The sequence below is a fragment of the Lissotriton vulgaris genome, chromosome 8, assembly GCF_964263255.1.
Source record: "Lissotriton vulgaris chromosome 8, aLisVul1.2, whole genome shotgun sequence".
NCBI classification, from domain to species: domain Eukaryota; kingdom Metazoa; phylum Chordata; class Amphibia; order Caudata; family Salamandridae; genus Lissotriton; species Lissotriton vulgaris.
Window position 1 is genome coordinate 1,518,627,993 of NC_141696.1, and position 23,986 is coordinate 1,518,651,978.

The following is a 23,986-nucleotide window of genomic DNA, read 5'->3' on the forward strand; positions in this document are numbered from 1 at the left end:
TCCTATGGCGGACCTTCTCTTTCTTACGGAACCCTTTCAGACCTCTGGGGGGTGGTTCTTCCTCTTCGGAGTCCGTCACGGCTTGGGGAGTAGCTCTCCAGCAAAGCAAAGAGAAAATAAGGATAGTGTGAGACTTCTGTCCACATACGCCAGTAAAGGGAAGGGAGTGAGGGAAGTTTCACCGGTGCTCTTCTACAAACAGTGCACTATCGTGAGGGAGGGAATACGTGCACAGGGAAAGGGTACCGGGAGATCAGACGTCCCGTGTGGGTGTACCTAGTGTACTTCTACCGCCTACCCAGCCCCGTAACCGGTCACGCACCTGACTGAGCCACGCACCTCCCCTGGGTGAGTGGCTGGGCGGCTCACAGGAACGGTGGCCTCCTGGCTTTCCTCCGTCCATTGCAGGCGCCGACTCTGCTTCTGTCAGGTGACTCGTCTCCAATGGCGTCCGATGTTACTCGCCAACCTCCTTCTCCTACACTTCTCCACGGCCCTTCCTCCGATGTTCCCCTCCTTCCGCTCTCTGCTCCTCCTGCGATACTCCTCGATCCTTCCTCCGATGTTCCTCTCCTCTCGTCCTCCGCCCTTCCTGGCTCCGTCTTCTCCTCTCGAAACTCCGCACACCGCACACTCCTCTCCTCCGACCTCCGGGTGAACAAGCACCCCTGGGTTTCCGATGGTCACCTTTTGACGGGAATCCGTAATAGGTCGGCTCCTCCCACTCCGCTTCTTCCCACGATTTAAAGGGCCATTCCACGTCTTCCTGATCAGTAACGCTTGCTTCAAGGTCCTGCGGTGAAGGAAGAGAGAGAGGGGGGGGTGGTAAAAGTGTCACGTCATTCTTCCCCCCAGTCTGCCGACCGTCCCGCGGGTGTAATTTACTGATAAGCTGTGGGGACACGTCACATACCGAAGTCCTCCTGTACACCCCGTTACATGGACGCTGCCAAAGCTTTTGATACCATAGCGTGGACGTACTTGCACACGATTCTAGGTAGAATGGGCTTCCCACAGGTGTTTCTCCAGTGGATACGTCTGTTATACACGGCCCCCACCGCCCGCATCAGGATCAACAAATACGTATCAGCAGCACTTACTGTAGGAAGGGGTACCAGACAGGGCTGCCCCCTGTCTCCCCTCCTGTTCGCCATTTCGCTGGAGCCATTAGCCTGCAAAATTAGACAGAGGCACCACTACTCAGCACTCCAATTTCCTCAAAGACCGCTTCACATATCATTATATGCGGATGATATGCTGTTGTATGTGAGAGACCCGGAACATAACCTAAACCCATTACTGAGAGAGTATGTCAGATTTGAGAGACAGTCAGGACTCAGGATCAACTGGACGAAATTGTCTATTATACCATTGAAGGATGCGACACATCCAGTCCTGACGGAATACCCGCTGGACTGGCAGACTGACCCGGTGAGATACCTCGGTGTGTGGTTCCACAGAGATCCAGAAGTGGTAATCCGTACGAACTACGGCAGAGTAGTAACAGTGCTGGAAACCAAAATAGCCAGGTGGATACAATTACCGTTTGAATGATTAACAATAGGGACCAATGTTCCCTCTAATTTTTTTCCTCTGTGTGCGGCAGTGGAGGGTCTCTGTGCGCTGCAACCATGGCCATGTGCGCCAGGAACCAGACCACGCGTGTGTGCAGCGCCAAATGTCACTCCAAACGTTGGCTTAAAAAAGTGAAAAGATGGTGCATTTTCATCCAAACAGCTCCACGTTAAGCTTTTGCATATTGGATAACGACGCCATGACATTGATTGGTTACACAGGTAAGTACACTTAAGGTTTAAAAAACCACAAGACTCCAAAAGGTGGTAGCATCATAAGATTTTACTAATTATTTTTAACTGGAGCACTGTTCATTAGGTGGGGAAATGTTGAGAGCCTATACAATATCAAATATACACAATAAGTTACAAAATTACATAACATTTACAATGTTATGTGAAAGCTACTGAGTAATGTTTGGCTATCCCGCCAGGGATAGTTTGTAAAACTCAGACATCCACGCAAACATGGACTGTGGGAGAAGGACGTTCAGACAAGTCAAGTGGCTTCACTAAATTGGTGACAAGGTTGCTTCTCACGGCGATCCTTGCCATTTTTCCAGTGCTGATAAACTTTATCAAGGTCAACTTTCCCATTCAGGAGGTAGGCCTTTGTTCTCATCAGCATACCCAAATGCTTCTGCTCTAGTCTATTCCTCAATTTACTCTTTATAGTATTCATGAGGCTGAATCCTCGTTTACAATCTGCACTAGATGCTTGAAATGTTGCGCATACATCAACTAGCTGAGACACCACACTGTACTGAGCAGCATTGCGTACAGTGAAATTCACCATGTCTTGAAATGTGGTCAATAAACCACCCTTTACATGTTCTGCCACCACATATTTATAGTCTCTGTATTGTCGAACAACATCTTCTGGTGTTTCACAATCACCCAGGACCAAGACATTTTTATACTTTTCAACAAGTCTTTGTATATTCTCAGTCCCAAAATCAAAATGTGATTGTGTTGACATTGCCTGGATTTCAAAACTTGCCCAGTCTTTCAGTTCATCCTCAGGGAACCTTTTTTGCATGTGATCACAAAGAAGGGAAACAAAAGACAGAATAGGCCCACTGTCAAATTCTTGCCTTTCCTTGTACAACACTATCATCTCTCTTACATTGCTGCTCCAAAAGACAGTGTCCCCCAAATACTGTTCCTTAATTTGGCCAATCTTTGCTCTTGCATACTGTACAGCTTCAACAGTAGTCAAAGAACTTTTTTGGAACAGTTTGCACAATGCTGCAAATTCACTCAGAATGTCATGAAGTACTGCAAGGGAAATGTAGTAGTTTGAGTCAGATAGCTTTTTGTAACAATATTTAGCAACTGGATCATTCTCTTCAACTTTCTCATGCTCAAAGTACTTAAGAACAGCCTCGTAATTCCGAATTAGTGCACCAACTGCAAAATGCCTCGAAAGCCACCGGACTTCATTCAATGGTCGAAAAGAGACCACTTCACAGTCAGTGACTAATGCTATTTCATCCAGCTTGGACTTCTTTTCAGGTGATCTGGAGAACACAGTGTAGACAGTCCTCAATAATGTCTCCATCTGTTTAATCATTGGAACCCTCTTCCAGGCATCATCAACTCCCAAATCTTCTCGATGAGCGACACAATGCTGCTCAACTAGATGGGGAATAGATTGTTTAAGGCGAGTAGCAACACCATTATTTTTACCCAGCATCACAGACGCACCATCGGATGTGAACATGACCATTTTCATGAGGTCCAGTTCATTGGTAGTGTAGAATTCCTTCACAGCATGTAGTGATGGCCTCAGCATTACAACTAGTCAGCTTCACTATGCCCCCAAACTGTGTTTTGTGCTCTGTTGAGGTTACAGGTCGGTACTTGAAGTACAGAATGAGCATTTTTGTAACAGAAATATCTGTGCTCTCATGAATTATCAATGTGTGATACAAAGCGTTACGAAGTTCTGCCATACCTTCACTGTGTATCACACTATTGATGGCCTCAAGGAACTCAAAGGCATAGTTCTTGCTCCTCCAGCTGTCTGGTATCTTCACATACAAAGCTAGGTGGTCATGGATGTCTTGTACAGATAACATTGAAGTATTCATCTTGACTGCCAGCAACACATTGTTGATGAGAATCTTTATCTCCTCAGGCAGGGATCTTTGTCGTTCAACTACTTCCATCCTATTTGCTTTGTCAGTGGGAGTTTCTGTCAGCATTGCCCGCACTCCAATACCAAACCTGGCAGCAGCAATTATGTTTCTCAATATCACCATGGCAGACTCGTGAACTTTGCTAATTAGATGGTGTTTCAGGTAATCCAGTTTCCAGCCATCACTCCATTTCTTCCCTGTGGAAAAGTCCCCAACAATCTTGGCTTCTGCACATGCTTTGCAAATTAAGCCCACATCTGGACTGTATTGAAATAGTTCCCCAAGTTGCACTCGAACCTTGCTTCGTGATTTCTGGGTCTCAGCCTCCACAATTTCTTTCATCCACTCTTCCTTGAAGACAAGGCAACATTTCTTCCTTTGTGGTGAAGCATCACACTCGGCAGAAGGTACAGCTTAGCGCTTGAACATATTTGCAATAACTGGGTTTAGCCTGCTATGCCACAAAGCCTGCAAAATAAAGGAACATGATTAAAGTTGATGCCTATGCTCATGATAGCAATCGGTCACATAATACAGAGGCATTGCCGGCAAAACGTAGAGTGTAATTACCTGGATTTTTCTGTCCACTGCAGTGCCCTTTCAAACTTATATGTAGCACTGTCCGTAGATCCTGCAATAGAAGTAAAGATTTTGACAGCACATTGTGAATTTGTAATACAGAAATATACCATGTGCACCATAGGGGGACTCTACCAAACAATTACCTGTTGTGCTTGTTCTCACGTATGCCCGTTCAAATGTGTGGGGTACTGTCTGTGAAACCTACAACAGAAGAAAACGTGGGTAAGGTATGTGGTTATACTACAATGCACAAGATGCACCACAGTTTACCAAACAATTACCTGTTGTGTTTGTTCTCAGATATGCCCATTCAAATGTGTGGGGTACTGTCTGTGAAACCTAGAACAGAAGAAAACGTGGGTAAGGTATGTGGTTATTAAGCATGGGCGGAAAATCCGTTACGCTCGCGGATTTTGCGGATTTTCGGTAAATTCGCAATCCGCGAACACTCGCAAATTTACCGAAAATCCGCAAATTCGCACGCAGCGGATTTTTTTTTCTTGGTGATACAATTTTGCGGCGTGCGGTGTAAGTTCGCAATTGCGAACTGGTACAAAACCCTCGCGAACAGGCAGAAATCCTTGCGAACTGGAAGAAATCCTTGCGAACACAAAAAAAGCATTCAGCAGGTTCAAAAGTTCAAACTCATCATTAGTAACCATTCCCTGTAGTGCTTCCTGACAAGGGCCCCTCCAGAGTTCAGTTGCTAGTTGCAACAATTGTATGACCCTGCTCTGACCCTCACAGCAGGCTCATAGAATAGCTACAAGTAGGCCACAAAGGTCCTGGAAAAAAAACTGCACTGCAACAGAAAGCAAATTACAGATAAGGAAGCAGGTGCCAGACTGGAATTTTAAAACAGTGACACATTAATAAATCAACCCCAAATTAATTCATGTCAGTTGAAGCAGGCAGGTGTGCTTGCTTTTTCCCCCCATAATCTACAGTGATGATGAACCAGAGGGTGGCATTGATGTACCAGAGGGTGGCATGGGTGAAACAGAGGGTGGCAGGGGTGAAACAGAGGGTGCTGGGAACCTGTGATGATGAACCAGACGTAGAAACAACATAATCGTGACCGTTGCGAGCCGACATGTAAGTTCGCAATTGCGAACTGGTACAAAACCCTCGCGAACTGGCAGAAATCCTTGCGAACTGGCAGAAATCCTTGCGAACACAAAAAAAAATTCAGCAGGTTCAAAAGTTCAAACTCATCATTAGTAACCATTCCCTGTAGTGCTTCCTGACAAGGGCCCCTCCAGAGTTCAGTTGCTAGTTGCAACAATTGTATGACCCTGCTCTGACCCCCACAGCAGGCTCATAGAATAGCTACAAGTAGGCCACAAAAGTCCTGGAAAAAAAAATTGCACTGCAACAGAAAGCAAATTACAGATAAGAAAGCAGGTGCCAGACTGGAATTTTAAAACAGTGACACATTAATAAATCAACCCCAAATTAATTCATGTCAGTTGAAGCAGGCAGGTGTGCTTGCTTTTTCCCCCCCATAATCTACAGTGATGATGAACCAGAGGGTGGCATTGATGTACCAGAGGGTGGCATGGGTGAAACAGAGGGTGGCAGGGGTGAAACAGAGGGTGCTGGGAACCTGTGATGATGAACCAGACGTAGAAACAACATAATCGTGACCGTTGCGAGCCGACATGTAAGTTCGCAATTGCGAAGTGGTACAAAACCCTCGCGAACTGGCAGAAATCCTTGCGAACTAGCAGAAATCCTTGCGAACACAAAAAAAGCATTCAGCAGGTTCAAAGGTTCAAACTCATCATTAGTAACCATTCCCTGTAGTGCTTCCTGACAAGGGCCCCTCCAGAGTTCAGTTGCTAGTTGCAACAATTGTATGACCCTGCTCTGACCCTCACAGCAGGCTCATAGAATAGCTACAAGTAGGCCACAAAGGTCCTGGAAAAAAAATTGCACTGCAACAGAAAGCAAATTACAGATAAGGAAGCAGGTGCCAGACTGGAATTTTAAAACAATGACACATTAATAAATCAACCCCAAATAATTCATGTCAGTTGAAGCAGGCAGGTGTGCTTGCTTTTTCCCCCCATAATCTACAGTGATGATGAACCAGAGGGTGGCATTGATGTACCAGAGGGTGGCATGGGTGAAACAGAGGGTGGCAGGGGTGAAACAGAGGGTGCTGGGAACCTGTGATGATGAACCAGACGTAGAAACAACATAATCGTGACCGTTGCGAGCCGACATGTAAGTTCGCAATTGCGAACTGGTACAAAACCCTCGCGAACTGGCAGAAATCCTTGCGAACTGGCAGAAATCCTTGCGAACACAAAAAAAAATCCGCAAATTCACGAGAATTTGCGGATTTTGCGGATTGTGAGTTCGCAAATTCGCAAAATTCGCAAACGCCAGATTCACAAAATTCGCCCATGCTTAGTGGTTATACTACAATGCACAAGATGCACCACAGTTTAACTCTACCAAAGAATTACCTGCTCTGCTTGTTCTCACGTATGCCCGTTCAAATGTGTGGGGTACTGTCTGTGAAACCTACAACAGAAGAAAACGTGGGTAAGGTATGTGGTTATACTACAATGCACAAGATGCACCACAGTTCAACTCTACCAAAGAATTACCTGCTCTGCTTGTTCTCACGTATGCCCGTTCAAATGTGTGGGGTACTGTCTGTGAAACCTACAACAGAAGAAAACGTGGGTAAGGTATGTGGTTATACTACAATGCACAAGATGCACCACAATTTACCAAACAATTTCCTGTTGTGCTTGTACTCCCGTATGCCCGCTCAAATGTGTGGGGTACTGCCTGTGAAACCTGCAAAAGAAGAAAACATGGATAAGGTATGTGGTTATACTACAATGCACAAGATGCACCACAGTTTAACTCACAAACAATTGCCTGTTTGTTCTGCCTGTACTCACGTCTGCCTGTTTGTTCTGCCTGTACTCACGTCTGCCCGTACAACTGTATTTGTAGCAGTCTCACAAACCTGTAGAAGAAAAGGGGTGCAGATTGTGAATCTATTTACCAAGCACCCCCCAAATGCAACGTGGAACATAAACAGAATTACCTTGTCTTTGTGGGTACTCACGCCTGACCATTCAAATCCAAATACCTTACAGACTGCAAACCTGCAATTGAAGACAAGATGGTTAGCAAAGGCTCTAAGAGTTACAAACAATGAATGGGACTGGCCCAGATACTCCACTAGGAAAAACTACCAAATAGTTACCTGGGATTCCAGTTTAGCCAAATAGGCACGTGCCCCTGTGCTTCATTATTAGCTTCCAATAGGCTAAACTTATCTGCACCTCCCCACACAATCCAGCCACTCTCCTGCATTTTGTTTACCTTTTGCCATGTCAGTGTTTTTACTGAGACGTTTCCCATTCACACACATTTGCATGTAATCACATTTACAATAGACCAGTGGAGTGGTGTATGCATGGTGTGGTAGCGCACCACCATTACAGACAACACATTTCCAATTCAAATGAGCACAGCAACTGCCACCACCAAACCTAAGGGGTTTGCGTTTCATTTGTCTTCATCCTCCGAAGACAAAATGCAGAAAAATCAGAACAGCTGTTGTGCTGAGAGCCGTGCACCAGACACATCACCACAGTAGTCCCCTTCAGCAGCCCACAACTTTTCCTCCTTCACACCAGCCAAACCTTCACTTGTTTCCCGTTTATAAAAAAGCCTCAAACCCAACAAGAAGAAGCAAAGGAAATGCCATATATAACCAATCTGAAAATGTGGTGGCTATGCCGCAAGTCATGATCTCCTACTGTTGCACTGACTTCCTATGCTGTGAAAATGTGCCTCTCCTGGCGCAGTCACTTTGCTCAAATGGGTGTAATTTCTGATACATATATCCCATGTGATCAAGCTCCTTTGAGGAGTGAAACATGTCATGGAAAACACCTGTCTGATAATGGCAGATTAAAACCTTGCACTGCTTGCCCCTTGATTCTGTGTGCTGGTCCGTGACTTTTGAAGGGAGTTTAAAGAGGTCTACACCTGAGGACTCTCTGCCGAGCACTAGGCGGTCAGGAGTTTGTGATATATATATATATATAGATAGATATACAGATATACACACATATACACACATATATACATATATATACACACATATACACACATATATATACACATATACACACATATATATACACATATACACACATATATACACACACACATACATATATACATAAACATATGCACATATACACACATATATACACACACATACATATATACATAAACATATACATACACATACATACAGTTTCCCCTCTTCTTCATTGCTTGATTTTGCGCACAAGAAAGTGTCACTCATAGTTGTTGAAATGTCATTCATAATTACACTTAAATTATAAAAATGTAACACATAGCAATCTGAAACCTTGGCAGCTATGCAGAAGGAGTACAGAAATGTCAATCATAATTACACTTAAATTATAAAAATGTCACACATAGCAATCCGAAACCTTGGCAGCTATGGCTTTCTCTACCCAGACCAGCTGCCTATACCAATAGTCATCAGTTCTCAGTAGATGGCCTTGTTTACCTTGATTAGGAATGCCACTGTGTTTTATTGTAACCATGACAAATACATTGATTTTGAAAAGTGGCTGGAGTGAAATAAAAATATGAGTGCAGTAAAAAAACTGAAGAACCTTTGGGATGACTACAATGAATATATGTGTCTCTTCCTCCCGACATGAAGAAAGCTTGGCAAACACATTTTTTTCACTGTAAACTGTCGTTCTTCAGGGTAGGCACACGCAGGCCCTGCACCTCAGGTGGAGAAGCGGCAGAAAGGTAATGGCCAATAGGAGGAAAAGCCTGTACGGTAGTTTAGGGCTCACAGCTGGCAGGGGGCACACCATAGGTTTCAACCAAAACAGGCAGCAGCCTGTCTGCAATACAAATCCAAGAAGCCCTTGGGGGCAACAACTCTGCTTATGCAATGTAACACTGGAGGAAGAATCAGTTCTTTGATTTACAGAGACACCCTTCCTATCACTGTGACCAGGTAACTTGAATGCATTCTATGGCCAAGAGCCTCGAGCATCGCACCACATCACTGCAGGCAGCCTGTACAAGCAGGTGCATGCGCTGGCCTTGCTGGTGATACGATCTGAAAATGTGTAAAAATGCACGTTTGTTGCAGATGTTGTCCATCCTACAAGTAGTCTGATGTGTGATTTTTCTATTTTCTTTTAATGTTCTTATCAGGAGTTGACCGGGTCATCGGGCGTCAGAAGTTTACGAGCCAGAGTCCCATAAATAGACAATAACTATGCGGGCCTGGAAATGACGGGTGAAAATCCGCATGTCTGACCTGCAGCCCCAGACCCAGCAGTCGCGGTTTCGGTAACACCCGAGGACGTAAAGTATTGGTGGGGGGGGGAGGTCTGTATCCTGCTAGGGGCACTGGTCTGTCGTTCATAATGTGGGCGTTATTGTCACAGGTTGTGACAGTGTTAGGGACGGGTGACAGAACCGTCCTCGAGTGCAAAACTGATCTGTCGTATTTTGATGCCCAGCTAGTTTTGAGACCGTATTGGGCTCTGAAAACTCAAACTAACGAGCCTTTTACCAGAAACAAGTTCATGAAACTTGTGCTACACGTTAGCGCTGTGACTGCACTTCAACACGGGGCGTCCCGTTCCGGCGGCTTTTATATTTTATTTGGAGACACTGACTGACTGACCGTAGTGTCAGTGGGTCAGTGTTCCCAAATAAATTATAACGGCCGCCGCCACGGGCCACAAGTGCCGGGGCCGGGCAGCTGCCGCCCACTAACGAGTGCCGCCTGGGGCGGACCGCCCCCCTCGCCCCCCTCACCCCCCCCCTAGCTACGCGGCTGCCAAGAGGTTAGTAACTGTGCCCACGTAGCAAGGAGTTACCTATGATTTTGGTCAGGCGTATTCAAAAGCAAGCCGAACCTAAACATTCAGCATTTGAAAAGGGCATTTCCAGCGGCATGCAGCGAAAGACCCAACTACTGCTTGTAACGCTCAAAAGGGCTGCCTCCTAAAGTACATCGCCCGGCTTGGTGCAGGGATTTCTCGCACTTTCAGGTCCATTTGTTCGAACAACTCTCTTGCTTCTTCCAACTGTTTTCCAACTTGTGAATTCGCGTGATCCTGCCAGTTATTTCGGCGCTCAGCACCGAGTAGTCCTGCTCGTAATCGTAACCCTCATGTTTGCACTTCTGCAGCCTACACCAGCAGCACCAACAGCTTGAGCCGCTTCCGATAACACACACACACACTCCACTTCCAAAACAATACAGGAAGTTTAGAAACACATGCTGGATTGTATTGTTCGTAACACGAGGCTGCGGGGGGACATTGAGTGCTTTGTTTAAATATCCATGTTAATCGCAGCTCGTGAAGGGGCTGCGATTAACATGGATACTTAACTGCATTTGGACACAGTATCCCCCGCTGCCTCGCATTATGAAATAACAGCGAGGAAACAGTGTGTGCCGCCTGAGGGGGTCAAAGGCGCCAGCAACAAAAGACAAAAGAAATCAAGGGGGCACATCGCAATTACCTCCGCTCCGGACACCCGAGTGATACCTTTCACGCCGTTCACTACCGCCTCCGCAATCACGAAATGCCCGTTTTTCGCGCCGCGGGCTTTTTAAAAGCGGCGGCGCGAATACTCTCGCGGGATGCGCGCGCTCCACAAATAGGAATGCGCGCTCAGGGTTTAGCAAGTGCGCCGGGCGCGCACCTTGTTGGGAACAGTGATAGGGACCCCCTCCAAATATACTTTCAGGTCAGGGAGTTGAGGGGAAAACAACCAGAATTAGCAAAAAAAGGCTCCTGATGAAGGTGGTCTACATCGCAGTTTTTTCCACCGAAACGCGTCGGCCATTCCTTTACTTACATCTAACCTCTTGGTTTTAGTGGACAACTGGTGTAAAACAACATGGTGTGCTTTTGGTTGTAGTTGAGTTGTGTATGAATAGGATGTGTGAATGAGTTTATGTGGTTGTGGTTCTCGGCCTGGTTTATTAACAGTGTTTTGTTTTTTAAAGAAAAGAAAAATCTATGTGTAGACAAATAAATTGTTAGAATGAATTTTTGTACATGCATTTTAAAAGAAATTATATGAAATACAGCTAATGATTATCTGTTTTTCAGAAAAAAGAGAAACAAATGACTTAATGAAGTATGATAAGATCTCTAAAATAAAAATGAATAAATAAATCAAAAAAATGATGTATATTTAGTTTATGTATGCCTGTCACATTAGAGGTTTCCCAACAGTAAAGTAGTTATAGGTCAAGAGGGAGCCTTTTTTAGGTTTCGACCTGGCCGTAGCACTGCGAAGCAGTGCTCCGCCCAGGCGAAAGCTTTTGTTTACATTATGGGGGACTTGAATCCGCCCCTTCTTCCATTGGCTAGCTCCATAAATGGAGGCTTGCCATTGGAAGACAGCGTTGTCAATCAGTCTTTCCCAGTCAAAACGCGATTCGGGGGCGTTTCCGTGTCTTTTTTTAAGCACCGCCCTCTCCTCTTCCCATTGGCTGGAATTTTACCTTCCAGCCAATGGGAAGGGGAGAGCACGAAAAACACCCCCCCCGAATCCCTACACGCACTCCAATCCCACCCCCGTCCATTCATTCCCCTGTCCTCGCCCTCCCTCTCTCCCTTGGCCTTGTTTTTTTTAGCCGTCTCTCTCCCGCCCGCCCACTGTCCGTGCATCCTCCCTCCCGCCCGCCCACTGTCCGTGTTCGATGCCTTCGGGTAAAGTCTGCGCTATATAAATATGCATAAATAAAAGAAATAAATAAAATCCCCCTCCCTCCCGGTGTCCTGCCTTCTCCCGCCCACCCGCCCACTGTCCGTGCCTCCTCCCTCCCGCCTGCCCACTGTCCGTGTTCGATGCCTTCGGGTAAAGTCCGCGCTATATAAATATGCATAAATAAAAGAAATAAATAAAATCCCCCTCCCTCCCGTTGTCCTGCCTTCTCCCTCCCGCCCGCCCACTGTCCGTGCCTCCTCCCTCCCGCCCGCCCACTGTCCGTGTTCGATGCCTTCGGGTAAAGACCACGCTATATAAATATGCTAAAATAAAATAAATAAATAAAATCCCCCTCCCTCCCGTTGTCCTGCCTTCTCCCTCCCACCCGCCCACTGTCTGTGATGCTGTGAGGAGAGGGGAAGGTGTGTGGGAGGGGTAGGCGCGAGACGGCGCGTGCCGTGCCTGGAGAGGGTGCGCGTGCCGTGCCTGGAAAGAGGAGCGTGGTGGGCGAGACCGGGGGACATGCACTTCTCCATCCCAGAGACCGAGACCCGCAGCGGGGAGGGCGGGTCCTCCTACGTGGTGAGTGATTGGGTCCCTGAGGAAGCCCCGCGCCTCTCACCCCTCTGCTTTACTCTGTGCCCTTCTCACCCCACCTATCTCTGGCTGTCCTGCTGTCTGTCTCGCTGTCTGTCTGCGGGTGTTGTCACCCTCTCCTCCTGTGTCCAGCTGGCGGTGCTCCTTTTGATTATCCTGCATCTCTCGTGCCTGTCACCCCTCTTCTTACCCCGCCCCCCATCATGCCGGTACATGAGCATCCTCCTGTCTGTACCCCCAACCCCTCTCTGCAGGGCCAGTCTCCCCTTCTGCCTACAATAGACTAGAGTCGACTCTGCACTGGCGTGGCTCCGTTCTGTTGAATTCATCTACAGTGGGATGCTGTGCTGTGCATTTGCGCTGTATTGCATGTTTTGGTATGTAGCGGTAAGCTATATTTGTGTGGCACATGGCCATACGTGTGAGCTTGTAGCGCTGTGGGCTGGCCAAGACCTGCGCCCTGCAGGTGTTTATGGTTCTTGTTTTACTTGACAGCACCCGTGCTTTAGATTTTAACATCTTAACCTAAAGCGCGGGTGCAGTGATTTCTTTAAAAGTAAACAAGCAGAAAAAAGTTGGGGGTTTTCTATTTGTTTACTTTTAAAGCAATCGGTGCACCTTCGCTTTAGCTTAAGATGTTGGAAGCGAAAGCACAGGTGCAGCATATTAACAAAAGTAATTAAATCGAAAAAAAATCTATTTGCTTACTTTAGTTACAATGGCGGCTTTCGCTTTGAACATTTTAAGCTAAAGCACTGGTGCTGTAATTGTTTCAAAAGTAAAGCAATAGAAAAACGTTTTCTTTACTTTTGAAGCTATCACTGCACCACGTTTTACCTTAAGATGTGTAAACTTAAATTGCGGGTGCCACAAGGGTCTTGCATTTGTGAGAGTTTAAGCTATTGACATTTTAAATGACAATGCACGCTTGAAAGTTTTGTAAACACATAAATAAAAGGCATTGTCATTTACAATGGCATTACCCTAAACTCTCGCAGATGCGAAACCTATTGCATTGCAGATGCTTGTTTGCTAATTCTGGTTACAATTACCGCTAACACTAGCGGATAGATTAGCGATAGTAAAAATGGTACTCTTGCCCAAATTATTATATTTATTTAATATTATCCCAATCAAGCCGACAGAAGTATTTCGACGAATAACAACGGTGGCGCTAAAACTGATCTGGGCAGGTAAGACGGCTCGAATAGACTTACAATCATTGACTGTACCGTTCGAGAGGGTGAGGGTTCAGGGTTCCAGACTTCCTGTTGTACTATCTATGCGCTCAGGCGCAGTATGCGCATTTCTGGTATCATAAGACACCCTTTATCTCACACGTGGCAATTGAAGAAGGAGACGCATTGCTCATTCCATTAGATGCAGTGATAACGCACATGCGACCCCCATTACAAAGGCAAGACATAAACACCATAGATGTGACTAACGAAGCTTGGAAGATAATGGCCGGTAAGGCGTGAAAGCTTCCTCTATATGTACCCGGTTTGCCACTGCACCATCATCCGGACCTTTCGGTAACACAGGAGAAGGTGGGGATGGAACTATTAAAACAAGTAGGTATAGAAACCATGGGGGACTTATCCCACGAGGGACACTTCAAAACACTGGAGGATATGACGTATGTGGCAAATCAGTCAATGCTGTTCAAATTCACCTACTACAGGTTGCAAAGGGCAATAAGGGCATTATATCCCACGCACCCGTTAGAACCACCAGTTATGACAACACTGCAACTCCTGATTACGTCTCCGGAGCCTACACACCTAGTCTCCAAGCTCTACACGGCAATACTGGCAGAGAGATAGGACACACGGCACATAAGGCTATACAAAGATGGGATGACTGTCTGGACACACCATTAACAGAGGAAGAGTGGTCCATAGCAGGTACAATTACGGGCCTACTGACCCCAAATGGAAACCTGCGTATGATACACGTCAAGTACCTACACCAAACTTACCACACGCCGAAAAGCTTGTTCAAATTTGGGCTGCGTGCTGACTCAAGATGTAAGATGTGGAGCAGAGGAGGCAGATTTTATACACCAAGCATGGTACTGTGGAGGGGTGGCGGAGTATTGGCAGAAAGTGACAAGGCTACTGGGGGAGATGGTAGACAGCCAGATCGACTGCAATATCCGCACGTGCTTGTTGGGTCTAGTGCAAGGAGTACGTGCCTTGCAACGTAAATTTTGTGTTCTAGCACTACTCATGGCCAAACGCAGAGTGTCACTGTGCTGGGGTGGGAAGCTAACACCCAAGAGCAAGCACTGGATACAGGACATGGTCTATTGTAAAGACTCTTTAAAAACATACGAGGAGGAACTACCGGCGCGATCAAGACCTAAAGACTACTGGCAATACTTAACGGACTATTTAACAGCAACAGAGATTCAAATATCACCGAATAGAGTATAATGTTATAGTACTAATATAAATTTACACTGGCCAGGAAGGAGGAGGAGTGTTGTAATGCAGTAGAGTTATGAAAAGTTTGCGGTATTTGTCTGTGATATTTACTGTAAAATGTCATATTATGAAATGCCAATAAAAAAAAAAAATAATTTAAGTTGTCCGCGTACAGAAGATTAGAAAGTGTAAGAGCCCCTAGGTTTGGGGCATGATGGTTGCAATTATCAAGTTCTGCTGAGAGGTCTGACATGAAGAGGTTGAACAGGGTCGGGACAAGGACGCAGCCCTGATTCAGCCCCTTTGTAGTTGGTATTTCCCTTGATAGACAATTGCTTGTCCCCAGTTTAATTTGAATCCATGTGCCTGTGTGGAATAAAATTAATAGATTCAAAAGTTTAGGGTCTGTAACCCAGCCTGATAATTTAGCCCAGAGTTTTCCTCTATCTGTCAGTAGTTTCCAGTGCTGGCACTTAATTGTCAACACCACACTTATGACACTCTGCCACATGGTGGCGCTGCTCATCTAATTTAGAGATGAGCGGAACAACTGTTGTTTATGAATACAATATACACTAAACTCCCCAGTCATTCCTTCAGCTTTGGGGGAGTGGGGTTGAATAATCTAAACTGTTGCACTTTAGGGGAGAAAGGGGATTAGTTGTTTGGGCAGGGGACAGTGGTAAAGGGTGGTGCACGCTGCAGTGGCCTCCTGGACAGGGCCCCGGCACTTATTATTTTATAAATTAAGCACTGCACTACATTAGACTCTACCAGCCCCTCTCCATGAGACCAGGGAATGAATGCCTCAGAGCCCCCTGCACATCCGAATAAAGCAGAGAAGGGAAACAGGTAATGAGCGGTGCACTCTGCTCTGACTCGGGTCGCCAGTAGACTGTCGTCAAAGGTTTCTAGCATCCGAGGATCCAAACTGCAACAACGCACAAAAACAATACTGCTGTCAGAGCAGGGGCGTAGCTAGAGCTTTTCGCGCCCGGGGCCATCCCTCAGATTGTCGCCCATGACCGATAGCGGGAGGGGGAGAGGGGGGCTTGGGAAAAAAGGACATATTTGCTCCGGAGCCCCCAATGAAGTCAACCGTGGAGCTTGGCTCTATCGCGCCAAAAACCTTCAGCTTGTTATTGATATATAGAAGTTCATTTCTCACTAGGCCTAGTGACTTAGCGAAATCCCACACTGCTTTTGTGTTCTGACATTCTTGGCATGCTTTACGTCATAACGTTTGACATACTCCATTACTCCACCCTGTTATCATGTATTTTTAACCTTATTCCTCATCACCACATTCAGTACCTTCCAGCCTGGGTTGCGATCCCTAGCTTTGTGCGTGCCCATCCATTTCTGGTGCTTTCCAGCCGTTTTAAGATCTTCTTATAGTTTTGTGTTGCTCAAATGGGTGTCATTTATTATTTTTATAAGTTTCCATCACCCTCATTGCTTGATTTTGCTCACGCGGTGTAGTGTAGTTCCTAGTTTCCCACTAGGCCCTGCGCATTGGAATAACATAAACAGTAGTATCGACGTAGAAGTGCGGATCTTCCAGGCCTCTACTGACTATGCTAAACTTAATTGGGTGTGTTACCAACTAGCTCAGAGGTCACTGGAAACTTTCTTCTCTGCATAGGAAGTGATCAGCTTCCCTGGCACAGACAAGAAGGGATTCAGTTTTCCAACAACCGTGCAACATGACAACTTTGCTCCTCAGATTAAGAGTCAATCTCTAGGGTCGTGTAAAACAATAGACAGGTATTTCACTCAGTCAGGTTAGTGCAGTTTACTTTCACGATATGTAGAGAATAGAGAGACGGGCGTTTGTCAATAAAGGGTTAACATTTATTGAACAGTCTTTCTTCTCGTACAAGAGAAATGTATTGCCACAATTGCAAGACTTGTTATTATAAAAGGTACGTACAGTAAGATAAGTATTGCGAAATAATACTGTAAAAGCATTGATATGGTTTCTTAGCCATACAATGGTTTAAAAGTAATAAAACATATATATACAGTCATATATACATTAGGCTAAAATACTCAACTGGTGCTTCTAACTAAGCCTACCCCAGTGTGCCTGACCTAAGCCTCACACGTGGAAGGGGAGTAAGTAAGTAGCTTTAAGTTAAGTTGGTTTTGCCAAGGTTTGCTTCAAGAATTCTCATCTAAGGGTTTAGTCAACACCATACCTCTGAATAGAATGATGGAGGTCTGGTATCTCCTTCAGGGGAAACTCGGTATCCCAGTCACCCGCGAGGGCAGACTAGAAACGCTGGAGCTGGATTTCTCAGCAGAAGAAAGGCAGCGTCTCTCTTCAGCGCGTCGAGGAGGAGGAGGGGGGACAGCGTCCACGGGCAGCTTGGCATCTGCTGGGCTCTTCGCAGAGGGACGGCTGTTCAGCTCCTAAGCTCACCACACCATCGTTCGCGCTTTAGCAGCGATAATGGTATCAGTAGCTTCACCAACAGCAGCGGGGCAGCAGGCTGCAGCAACAGGCTGCATACAGCATACAACAGCAATGGGACACCAGCTGCAGCAACAGGCTATTGCTTAAGGCAACGTTGGTAATATTTATACCTGACAGGTGCCTGGTTTGACGCAAGTTTGCTGGACATAAGACGTCAATTAAAGATGTCACTAGGAAGTGATAGCTATCAGTTGCTCATTAGAGTTCCATTACTAATCAAAACACAGCAAGCGGGGATTTCCAGGTTTGCTGAGTTTTTATCTTGTTGAAGAACTCGGAGTGTTAATCTAGGAATATCAGATAGTGACTTCTGCTCTGTCATTGCACTAATTGGTTGCAAAGGAAGTGGCAGAGAACTATTCTGGAATGTGGCTCTGTTCGTGTGAGGCCAGAGATGACTTTCTGAATATCGCACTTGAACGGTTATGCCAATATAGGGAATAAATGGATTTATAGCCGAATAGGGGCATAAGGTCGCAGTATCGATCAGGAACCTAGATAAACACGCAACACCCACTCCACGTTTTCATGTCCATCAAATTACTAAAACTAGAGCAATAGGATGCATGTGTAACATTGCCCACCCCAAAATACATAAATGCATTCGAAATAGGCGTATATTGTAATACGAGAAATGTAGGTACTGTACGTTTTTGAAGCATAGAAATCATTCAAAAATTATTGCATATGAAATCAATGAACGATTATGCAAAAAGAATTACACATGAAGTATCTCTGAAACAGAAGAAGGGCGAGATAAATCATCACATATAAATGCATTGCAATAAATGTGCTAGAGGTTGATGTAAGTTTGTTATGTCTCTAGATGTGGTTAGAAATAGAAGTTTGAAGCTTCTGTTCTCTAAGAATAGTTTTTACCTTAAGCAAAGAATTGTTCGTGCCAAAAAAAGGTCAATATTAAAAAAATTGTCCAATTCAAAAGAATTAATGCTTGAACGGGGAAATAGAGTTCCAACGCTTTTAGCAGTTTTTGTTGATCAAAACTGAAGGCCGAATTCAGAGTTCATGGGAACGCTGTGTGTCGGAAAGCTTCTCAAAAGTTATTGTTTCTGTACGGGTGAGAACATCGTATCAGACAGGCTCTCAAAGAATTGGTCTACAAAATCAGGTGACAGTTCAACCAAATTCGATAGTGCTGTAACTTGGCAGGTGTGAGAATGATTGCTGTCATCATAGTCGGGATCAGCAATGCTCACAGAAGGTCGTACCTGGGTGATGTTGCTTTTGTCACTCGCTCCACTGTTACCACCTAGTCGTAGTACAGGAGTCTCAACGAATGCCGTCATCAGGATTGGTAGCCGCTGGGGACATCACAATGCGTTAGCCGTTATTGGACTGAGCAAAGTATCGACGTCCATTGGTACTGCTGATGGAAGTGAAAGACAGATGTCCAACACGCACTCATCTCCGCATAGCATACATCGAAGTACCGGTAAGATACAGTTCTGCCATATAGGTCTGAATGAAAGGAACCAGGTCATGTTTAGATCTCTCAGCCTGGCCAATCCGAGGACGTTAGTTATCCTGTCCCGGTAGCGCATTGCTAGGATTGTCTCTTCCATTCCCATGGGAGCTATGTCTGAGTTTCGGCTTGCCATAACGAAGCAGGACGGTCAAAAATAAAATCCCTGCTACAAGTCCCAAAAATAAGGGTATGCCGCCAAAAACAGAGTGTACAAAATTAGGAACGATTCCCCAAATTGCTTGAAAAGGTGTTAGCAGTCCCGTAAAAATCGTCTTAAATATGCCTGGGATGCCTATGGCACTAGACATGTTCAGGAGTTGGCTGAGCATTTCTACGAAATGCACGGGGCAATTTGTTGATAAAAGTTCATGAACTTCAGTAGCTGTCCTTGCAACTAGAAGATCATACGTCTCTTTTGATGACGTTATAGGCACTGTTGTCTGTAAAAGCACAGACTTCATTTTGCTTAAAGTATCAATTCGTATAGAATAGAGATTCAGACGAGGCCAGATGGGAGTCACTGTGTCTGCAGGCCCACTCGGGAACAATGCTTGCATACAGCATTTGACCATGGATGTTACGCTTACTAGATAACTTTTCCCTGGCACAAGGCCACAACATCTGTGATCCGTTCTAAGAATGTAACTCCCGTTTGCAAGTTGCATAAAGAAGGGCTCTATCTGAGTTGCAGGTGTGACAAGCTGGTGGCATGAAAGGTTGTTAGAATTTCCATCACATGCTCCGTGTAAATTAATACCCTGGCACAAAAGTATACCGCTTAGTGAATGTTTACAATTATCACCACTAAGAAATACATTTTTGTCGCTGTCACTATAGCAAGAATGTGTGTATGGTAATTTCCATTCAGATTTTACATATCCTTTACCCAATCGTTCATACTGGCCAGTAGGTATGTATTCAAGGCACTTTTTAAATCGGAAAGTTGTTATCGGAATAGTGATAATTCCGTGTATTATCCATTCAATGACAGGACTCTCGGACATTGTCAATGGTAATCTCTCAAGTTTTTCGATGCTCAGGATTGTATAGTCTGCTCCTTTCTGTGTCAAACTGATTTGTTTATCAGTAAGGTTAAAAATGGAAAATAATGACGTTGTGTTTATTAAACGCCAAGGCACATAGCCTGAACGAAGATTTTGCAGCGTCCAGCCTAATTGTATAATAGAACGTAATTGAGATTGGCCATGTTGTAACATTAGCAAGTCTCTATCTATCACATCAAAGGCAGAGGATACAATATTGTCCAACGAATATATTCTGGAAGACAGAGTCATTAACCCATTGTCCACTACAGAAAGTGATTTTTCCAAATTAATACGATCAATTTCTCGTATTTTTTCTGCTGTTTCGATTTGTTTGACTTTCCAAGCCTCGTTGTACGCAGCATAGATACTGGTCGCTATGAAACGCTTTTGACGCTGTTTGCGTGGTCCAAGAATGAAATCGCGCAAATCAGCACCATCTTTTAGTAAAGACAAGTGTTGCTTAATTTCAGCCAGTGTGGATGATGTTAGCCATTCGAGGCAGAGTTTCCCTACACTGTATGTTGTTATTATCCCTGGATGTTGTCTCTGGGAATATCTCGGGTCTAGTCTGGTCATTTTTAACCCCTGTGTTTTATTCAGGAATCTATCTTGACAGTTGTTTGTGTCAGTAGGCCAGATTAACCACTTTTTCCAATCAGGATGTGTTCTGTTAAAATGTAAAATTTGTGATACGTCTAACTCAATATCTGTAGTTGTATTTTCAGGTATTGGCTTTGGAATAGACGGTGTTTTAAGGTCTTTGATCTTAGCTAGGCCAAGACAGGATGTTTGGTGTATTGTGTCATTTAAAAACAACATTTGTTCTGGTATCCTGCAGGTTCTAAATAGTGCTTCAAGGCCTTGTACCTGCCAATCTTTTGTACCCCAAATTGTTTTCGTTTCAATGTTATTTTTCCAATAATCAAAACCAAATGTCATCATTTTTTCATAAAATGCTTCTAAATATATCAATTTAGAATTTGTCAGCATTGTTTTCATTCCTGTTTTGTCTAACAGTTTGTAATAAAACGTTTCTGCATTACTGGTGTTAAACCCTGAGAAGTATTTGAATTTCTCAAAAAATGCTTTAGAACTGCTTTTAGGTGGTGTAGCACAATGTTCCCATTGATTATACATAAAAACATTCCTAGGCTGTGCAGATTTATGCAAGTAATGATCACCATAATGTGTGTAGCAGAATAACTGCTCATAACTAGATGAACCTTGTAAATAATCATGATCTGTGTATCTAGCTGACATTACTAAATCAGACATCATGTCATTAATACTGTTAAAGTCCCAATCATCAGAGAATGTACTAGGTTTTACAAAGTCACTTAAGGAAACCTTCTGTTGATGAGGATACTTCAGGATTTCGACCGGACCATATATCTCATAGTCTGTTTTCTCCCATACTACCCCACCAGGTATTGGAATTGCTGTGACATTTACTGTTGACAGTTCTCTTTTCTTCACGTGGGATGATCTGTGTGGTTTCAGGACTAGGTTGATGTTCTGACTTGCTGTGTCCATTCAATTGTAATAAACTTTCCTAAAATTAAGACTAAAATTAGGCATAGTAGGAGTATGAATACCCCTGAAATAATCCAATGCTCAATCAACGGTGAATCCAAATATAATTCTTTGATTTGTTGAAGGAGTCCTGTTGTATTTTCTTTCGAATACTTTTTTGTTTCTGGCATCACTTCGGGGTCGTTTTGATCTTCAGAGAAGTTGTCGAAGTTGATGAAATAACCAGAGGCAGTTCTGTCAATTGATGGGATTGTTCTTTCAATCTGTCTCTCCGTAGCACTTTCTGATGCCACATTAGTGTAGACTGGTGTTGTTTCTTGACGAACTGTTTCAATCTGTGTTTCAAGAGGCACGAGTTCCATGGCATTATTGCATAGTCCTTCACCGTTCACTGCAGGCTGATCGAATGTGATTAGTCTTTCAGTTTGAACCTCTTGGATTGTTGCAAGTTTGGGTATTCTGTTGTTTCTTGGGAGTCCACTGGGCCTACTGTTGATTATAGGCCACATGCTTGTGGTTTTACCAGGTCGATGGACACGACTCTGTTCTCCTTTTACCAGCAAGGGGCGGTAGTACTACTGATCTTGTTCCGGTGACTGCCAAGACAGGTACTGCTTTTCTGTTAGAAGGCCCAAATTCCTTCTTCACCTCGATCTTTTCTCTGACTAGATCCCCAATCTTTGGAATCCAGACAGGCCTTGCTGGGGCTGTTGCTTGTGGTGCCTCGTCAGTGGTATCTGGCTGTTGCTTTAACTTTATGTTGCTTAAGGATTTTCTTGTTTCATTCAGTTCCTGTAAAACAGCCAAACGATCTTTGATGTCAAAGTCTGTTGTTTTTTCTTGTACCACTGACATCTGACTATCGAGGTCCTGAATGTTCATTCTAATTCCGAACAATAGTTCGTATGGGCTGAAACCTTTTAGAGAATTTCTTGGCAAGTTATTAAGACTAGTCTGGACACTTATTAAATGTTTGACCCACCCAGCCCCTGAACCTAATACCTTCGCTGTTATAGATCGCTTTATGTCCCGGTTTTTTCTTTCTACCACACTATTCCCTTCGGGGTGCGACGGACAAGAATACCGCAACCCAATTCCCATGCTGGCCATGGCCTCCCTATAAGCCCGAGAGCTATAAGCAGGACCCTGGTCAGAATGGAACCTGGTAATTGCGTATATGCCGATAAAGACTCGCAGATCTTTTATAACCGTTCTAGCGTCAGCCGGGCGCTGGAGGCTACATTATTTAAGTGTGTTTAGCCTTAACTGTGTACAATGGGACGCGCTTCTCTTCTTTGATTGCGCAGATAGACCGCCTTATGCTGTCTAGCAGGGATCCTGAAACTACACTGGCCTGTTCATTACTGCGATCTCTGTTGCAGTTTTCACAATTTTGAGCAAAACATTGTATATCTATGCTCATTCCTGGCCACCAGTACTCTGATTGTAATTCTTTCAGAGAAACCTTGATTGTTTGGTGTCTCAGACCCAACCCCATGTGTGCTTCCAGTAAGAGGAAGCCCCTCCTGCTCCTGTTTGGAATTACTCTGTCCCCCACTCCAGGGATTCGAGCAAAAGGAACGGAGTTTGCATCGATTACGTATGCATAATTGAGTGGATAGTTCACGGGTAGTGCTGCACAGTCGCCTTTTACGGTCGTTTTTACTGCCAGCATGGTTTCCCCGTCTATGTATTTTTCTGCACGCTTTTTTGTGGCTACGGAAGCCGGTTTAGTTGCTTCCGCTATGGCTGTATTAGCCAATGAATTCCCTGCAACGTGAACGCCATCACGTTGAAGACTCTGTGCGTGAATCACGTGAGTCTTTTGTAGTTCTTTGTGTAAAAGAGCTACCTGTTTCCAGAGCAATTTATGCTTTATTGTGGCACCTGTGTCATCTTTGTAGTCGTTTTCAATCCACCTCTGCAATTTATTGTTGTAAGAGTTGACGCAAAAATGAGAATCGCACACGATAAGTGTCGGGAATTCACGTTCTGCATTTTCGAGCGCCATCTTTAAACATCTGATTTCAGTTCTCTGAACCGAACAGTTTCTTACAGATTCAGTTTTTGTTACTTTCGGTCTGAATTTACCGCACAGCCAATGACCTTTAATGATCGCACAGGCTGCATCGTAGGATTTGCTCTCTACGTTGAAATGCTGTACAAATCCATCTGTATAGATTATACATGCGTATTGTGGGAGAGGCAGAAGTTCGATTGGCAGAGGATATTCTTCTTCATACTCTAAATCATTCAGTTCTTCAAATTGCGGAGCGAAATAGTATCTCACGTCTTCCGCTCCTAGAGAATCTACACACCATTTCGGATCCAGGGACACTGTAG

At 44.6% G+C, this 23,986-nt stretch overlaps 1 protein-coding gene across 1 annotated transcript; it reads right to left on the reverse strand.

Moving 5' to 3' along the window:
• Positions 1-2,073: 2,073 nt before the first annotated feature.
• Positions 2,074-3,324, reverse strand: LOC147699074 (E3 SUMO-protein ligase KIAA1586-like). Its single transcript, XM_086933552.1, has one exon. It carries the CDS (start codon positions 3,307-3,309, stop codon positions 2,074-2,076), a length of 1,236 nt encoding a protein of 411 aa, XP_086789678.1. The 5' UTR covers positions 3,310-3,324.
• Positions 3,325-23,986: the final 20,662 nt, after the last annotated feature.

Bases quoted from the DNA above. Each gene is read 5' to 3' on its own strand.
- LOC147699074 (XM_086933552.1), bottom strand. From the start codon at position 3,309: ATGAAAATGGTCATGTTCACATCCGATGGTGCGTCTGTGATGCTGGGT.